Source organism: Vitis riparia, chromosome 1 (genome assembly GCF_004353265.1).
Source record: "Vitis riparia cultivar Riparia Gloire de Montpellier isolate 1030 chromosome 1, EGFV_Vit.rip_1.0, whole genome shotgun sequence".
In the NCBI taxonomy this organism is placed as follows: domain Eukaryota; kingdom Viridiplantae; phylum Streptophyta; class Magnoliopsida; order Vitales; family Vitaceae; genus Vitis; species Vitis riparia.
This window is the reverse complement of record NC_048431.1, coordinates 15,664,993-15,671,702: the sequence shown is the minus strand read 5'-3', so window position 1 is coordinate 15,671,702 and position 6,710 is coordinate 15,664,993. Positions and strand designations below refer to the sequence as shown.

At 38.1% G+C, this 6,710-nt stretch overlaps 1 protein-coding gene across 1 annotated transcript; it reads left to right on the top strand.

Annotated features, from left to right (window-relative positions):
• Positions 1 to 1,670: 1,670 nt before the first annotated feature.
• On the top strand, positions 1,671 to 2,720 carry LOC117920473 (uncharacterized mitochondrial protein AtMg00810-like). Its single transcript, XM_034838032.1, has one exon. The coding sequence runs from the start codon at positions 1,671 to 1,673 to the stop codon at positions 2,718 to 2,720; it is 1,050 nt and encodes a 349-aa protein (XP_034693923.1).
• Positions 2,721 to 6,710: the final 3,990 nt, after the last annotated feature.

The window sequence follows — 6,710 nt, the reverse complement described above, 5'->3', positions numbered from 1 at the left end:
CTCTTATAAACATGTCTCTTCTTGTGGAGCTCGTTATTTTTTAACTATTGTTGATGATTTCTCAAGAGCTGTGTGGATTTATTTGTTGGTCGATAAAACAGAAGTTTTTTGGATGTTTATGTCTTTTATTGCAATGGTAGATCGACAATTTTCTCAAACAGTGAAAGTTGTTCAAAGTGATAATGGTACGGAATTTAAATGCCTACTTGACTATTTTTCTGCAACTGGCATTTTATTCCAAACTTCTTGTGTGGGAACTCCGCAACAAAATGGGAGGGTTGAGAGAAAACACAAGCATATTTTAAATGTGGGGAGGGCATTACGCTTTCAAGCAAATTTGCCTATTTATTTCTGGGGCGAAAGTGTTCTTGCCATTGCTCATTTAATAAACCGCGCTCCCTCTCCTTTGTTACATAATAAAACACCATTTGAAATCCTATTTGGCACCCCTCCTTCATATGCGGCAATTCACACCTTTGGTTGTCTTAGTTTTGCTCATGATAAAAAATCCAAAGGTGACAAATTTGCAAGTCGAAGTAGAAAATGTGTGTTTTTGGGTTACCCGTTTGGAAAGAAGGGGTGGAAGTTGTTTGATTTGGACACCAAGGAATTATTTGTTTCTCGTGATGTCAAGTTTTTTGAGGATGTTTTTCCGTTTGGTAACCCAGGTTCTGTGAATATTATTCCGGAAAACATTGTGCCTACGGTAAATGTTGAAATTGATAGTGATTTTGCTGATTTTGTCAATGATGATGCTGATTTGCCTAACCTACAAGCCCAAACACAAAATCCCAACCTCATCCAACCTGAACCCCAAGCCCACCAAGATCAGGTGCCCCATTTTGATGCCGATCTAGATTTGGGCTTGAGAGAGGGTGGGCCGGCCCACACCGAGGCTTCTTTAGCGCCTCTTTCACCTGGGCCAGAAGTTGTTCCCACTGTTGGGCTTGACAATACAAGCAATGGGCAGTCTGCTCCTATGGGAAAGAGAATGAGGGATAAATTTCCTTCGGTTCTATTACGAGATTTTGTTACTCATACGGTGGTTGCTGAAAGTCCATCTCCCGCCACTCTGTCTCCACAGCATCCCTCAGGTACTCCTTATCCCATAGCACATTATATAAATTGTGACAATTTTTCTATACATTATCGAAAGTTTATTGCAGCTATTATTTCGAGCAATGATCCTAAGTCATTTAAAGAGGCTATGAAAGATGTCGGTTGGCAAAAGTCAATGCATGAGGAGATTCGGGCTTTGGAGGACAATGGTACGTGGACTCTTGAACCTCTTCCAAAGGGTAAGCGTGCTTTGGGAAGTCAGTGGGTTTACAGAACCAAGTACTTCTCAAACGGTGATATTGAAAGGCTCAAATCCAGATTAGTAGTTTTGGGGAATCATCAAGAAGCCGGTATTGATTATCATGAGACATTTTCTCCAGTTGCCAAAATGAATATGGTGCGTGCTTTCTTGGCTATTGCGGCTTCGAAAAATTGGGAACTTCATCAGATGGATGTTCACAATGCCTTTTTGCATGGAGATCTTGAGGAGGAAGTGTATATGAAGCTACCCCCCAGGATTTGAGCGTTCCGATCCGAACTTGGTTTGCAGGTTACGGAAATCACTTTATGGGTTGAAACAGGCTCCGAGATGTTGGTTTGCCAAGTTGGTCATGGCTCTTAAAGGATATGGTTTCTTACAATCCTACTCTGATTATTCTCTTTTTACTTACACTAAGGGCAATGTTCAAATAAATGTGCTAGTGTATGTCGACGATCTTAATATCTCTGGGAATGATTCCGCTGCACTTCAGACCTTTAAAGCCTATCTCAGTGATTGTTTTAAGATGAAAGATCTTGGTGTTTTGAAGTATTTCCTCGGAATCGAGGTGGCCAGGAGTTCGGCTGGTTTGTTCTTGTGTCAACGCAAGTACACACTTGACATTGTATCAGAGGCCGGATTACTGGGAGCCAAGCCGTGTGGCTTCCCGATCGAGCAAAATCACATATTAGGACTCGCTAATGGGGAGCTCTTGTTGAATCCTGAGTCCTATCACAGATTAGTAGGTCGACTCATTTATCTGGCAGTGACCCGTCCAGATTTGGCCTACTCGGTTCATATATTATCTCAATTTATGCAGGAGCCTAGAATTGAGCGTTGGGAGGCGGCTTTGAGAGTCGTTCGTTATTTGAAAGGTACTCCGAGTCAGGGTATCTTGTTACGTGCAGATAGTGATCTGTCCCTGCAGGGTTGGTGTGATTCTGATTGGGCAGCATGTCCAGTCACTAGACGCTCTTTGTCCGGATGGCTTGTGTTTCTTGGGCAATCTCCTATTTCTTGGAAGACAAAGAAGCAACACACAGTTTCCCGCTCGTCCGCAGAAGCAGAATACCGAGCTATGGCAGCAGTTACTTGTGAGCTCAAATGGTTGAAGGGGTTGCTTCTGAGCCTGGGTGTGCACCACCCAAAGGCAATCAAGCTCTTTTGTGATAGCCAGTCAGCCCTTCATATGGCCAAAAATCCAGTATTTCATGAACGCACAAAACACATTGAGGTTGATTGTCACTTTGTTCGGGATGCAATAACAGATGGTTTGATTGCTCCGTCATATGTTCCTACTGTTACACAATTGGCGGATATTTTTACAAAGGCTCTTGGAAAGAAACAATTTGATTATCTTCTTGCCAAGTTGGGCATTTTTGAACCTCATGCTCCAACTTGAGGGAGGGTGTTGAGATATTATGATATATTCTAGGAAAGTAGTTGCTATTGTTTAGGATTGTTTCCTAAACTCACGGCATTGTTTAGGATTGTTTCCTAAACTCACGGTTTTCCCTTAATTAGGTTTAGGAAAGCAGTTGCTATTGTTTAGGATTGTTTCCTAAACTCACGGTTTTCCCTTAATTAGGTTTGCTTGATGTACTATATATTGACATGGATGAATATCAATTAGGGTTAAGCTTTGACCCTTTAATCACACTTTACATAACAATGACCCTCTGGAAGTGATGTCGGTGTCCAACTTAAGCTTGCCAATAGAGGAGTATGATGATCTCCCCAGTAGTAGACAAGAGGGAGATAAAGAATGACGAACACACTGATCTGAATGAGATGATCCTTAAACTCTCTGACTGGGTGTATGATGATCGTGAATAGAAAAGAAGACTCTAGAACCCCCTTCAAGCTTCCAGAACTAGAGCAGAGCAAAGATTAGTTCATTATGCCCCTCACAAAATCAGCCCTGCATGGCATGATGTTTGCATGTCCCTAATCCCCCCGAAGCTCTTGGAGCCTTCTAGAACCCACCTCCTAGAATGCCCTGATCATCCTCATAGCTAATGCGTGATAGTATTACGGAAAAATCTCTACTGCTATGTGGTACTCTCTCAAAGCTGCTAATGGTGCTTATCTAAAAAAATGCATGATGATCAAGTGCTCTTTGATGGTCTCACATGGTGTAACTTGGACACATGGTGAAGTAGTCTTCCTAGCTCACGCACTTCACATGAATGCCTCCTACAAAAGCCTCCTTCCTCTAGAATCATCCTCCAAAGACTTCTTTTAATTCCCATGCCTTTCTTCACGTGTCTTCATACTAAAATATCCATGCCTCAATGACCAAATGCAAGCCATGCATTAACAAAAATTAAAAAGAAAAATGATTACATGCAAAATATAAAACCAAAATCAAGTAACAAAAAGAAAATATAGAAATGGTCTTATGTTTAACAAAAATTAAAATTCAAACTCTTGAAACTAAGAATCAAAATGCCAACCACATGCAATCAAATATCGGAAATGTCAATCTCATGCGATCAAAATATCCAAAACTCCCTTAATTCTAAAAATCATGCAATAGAAAAAACAAAATAAAACCTAAATGCACTAAATCAAACAAGACTAAACATGATCCTAAACTAAAATCAAAGTTCAGTGAGTAATCACTTTAAAGATCCCTAAAATTCTCCAAAATGTCTCCAAAGAAAGTCCAAAGACAACGATCAAATGAGTCATAGTGAACCACTAACGGAGACTCAATAATAGCTTAGAAAATTATCCTAAGTGTATAATAAGGGAATAGAGGATGAAGGAAGGCAAACACCGAATTATTGCTAGTATAAACACCGAATAGAGGATGGAGAGTTATGTTCCCACGTGAAACTAAACCTTGTTTGCCAAAGTCAGTGGCAGCCATTTATGACCATAAAATAATCATAATCTCAAGTCTCAAATGACCATAAAAAGGGATTCAAAAGGGCTAAAAATGATGCTCTAAAAATTAGTTTATAAAACCTTTCAAAAATCACTAAAACAATGAGATAACTATCCATTTTCTCAAGCATGATGGTAAAACCAAACCCTATGGTAAGAAGCTTGACCTTAGGCCACGAAAATGGCCATTAAGGGATGCTTGAAATTTGGCTAAAGTGGCTTTGAAAATGGGTTTTATAACTAGATTTTTAAAGAAAACCCAAAAAGGCAAAAAAAGGCTCCAAATGGCCTTTTATAGAGAAAATCTCTTTGGCAAATAAACATACAATTTGAGGCTCTCAAATTTTAATTTAAAATCAGTCACAAAGTTTTCAAAAACTATTAAAACGAAAAGGAAAAATGAAACCTCCAAGAAAGAAATCAAGAGAAAAACAAGGATTTCAAATCCAAATAAGCCTCATATCATTATTTAATTAGTGGGCTTCAAAAAGGGTAAAATAACTACAACAAAAAAATCAAACAAAACCAAATTAAGTAAGGCATGAAAAACTACTGAACCACAAATTATTCAATAGATCAAGTATCTTCTTAAAAAAATCAAAATAAACAAAGAAAAAAAAAACCTTCATAGATGAAGAACAAATATCCAACAATCAAGTGTGTTGCCTTCAATATCCACATCTAATATACATATCATCTCAAGAATCAAAAGAAAATGTAAATAAACTAATAATAAAAAGAAAATAATTAAATCAAAGTGAGCTTACCAAGATATCTTCCCACAAGTGAACCACTTGCCTTCTAGTAAGTTTTCGATTCTCTTCCAAGCTAAGCATTCTTCCAAGCTATCTCTTACTCTCCATTTTTCTCTAAAATTTAAAAAGTTTCCATTCTCAAAATGCTTGAGAGAATCCCCCTTGAAAATGAGCTATGGGTTCCCTTTTTATAAGCCAAGGAATGGTGGAGATTTTGACATTTGTCATTATTTCCACCAAGACTTAATTTTCTTTAAACCCAAAGAGATATTTGTTAGGATTGAGCCCTAAAAGCAAGATATGATGTAACAAAGTTAGGCTTCACTATGCCCATGCTATCCCTTTTATGCATTGATATGATTATTCAACTCACATCACTTGCATTGTACATGACTTGGATGCATTAGGAGTTGTAGAGAAGATTCAAGTCATGGGTTCCTTATAGAGTGATGAGTTGTTCAATCAATTCATGGATCTGGAAATCCATCCAAAACTATAGTGCACTACCTCATAACTGGAGGAATGACTTGTCTTGGCTATCGAGATGGTTCTCTCATGGTGAGTACACTAGTGTATGTGATGCACCCTATATTAGACCTACAATGAATCACGATTTAAGGCTATTAATTGTCATGGTTCACCAGCTACTATACAACATGGACTCTCAACCTTAAGATATTGAGCTTGTACCAAAGTCAATAGGAGGCTTTAACCAATGGGTGAGACCTTAAAATAGTCATATATCTCTATGATTAGGTCACTATTGATGGAGGTTGATGGCAACAAATATTCTCAATAAAAGCACCAAGATATCTTATGGTATTATGATAATTTGTCTCTTTGGGTTATTCAAAGGACATGTGATCTAAAAGACTATGGACATAGCATTTCACTTTATGAATTTGACATATGCTCCTTAGATCTAGAGTATGTCAATTGCTCACATAATAAGTAGGATTTTCAACTCAACGATTGGAGAGGTAATATGTTAGGAAACCTGGATCTCTCAATTCCTAAGCCTTAGATTGTGTAGGTGCATGCAAACTACCTAAGGCCTCTAGATCCTATGGAATGAAAGCAAAAATAAAATTTTTAATATTCTAGGATCTAGAGAAAAGTCATTAGAAAACTTTACCTTTGATTTGGACGTTCCCAAATCAATTTCACTCGATAAAGATGAAGCTTGAAGAATTTAAAGGTCTCTTATACCCAAGATCTTTCGTCCAATGACTCGAACCACGATCTTTTGATTACAAAGTGTGGGCTTTGAAAGGGTGAACACCTTGGTTGTCTCTTTCTCACTCAATGGAGGTGGAAGATGATTGTCTCTAAAATATTTAGATCTTAAGGGGTTATTTATAAGGTTCTCTTACTAGGCTTAAGTGACTTGAGCCCACCAAGACTCGAGTCACTTAATCTAGCCCAAAGCGAGTTCTAATTGATTAATTAACTATACAGGGTCTTCTAATTAATCAATTAACCTAATCCATAGACCTTGTTCATTATCGTCTGTGCAACCTTGCATAATTACAAAAAAGTGAACCTAGAGCCAATCCAACTTTCATAAACTGTGTCATCATGGTATATGAGATCAAAGCGGGGACCACTAAGACCCATAGGAGTATTGGCTCACCCGGAATCTAATTTTGAATTTGATTCAACATTCTATTAAAGAGAATAAACTGCACTCTAGTACTCTATGTAAATAACAACAAGACAAAGCTTGGGTTCATGACCTACTATCC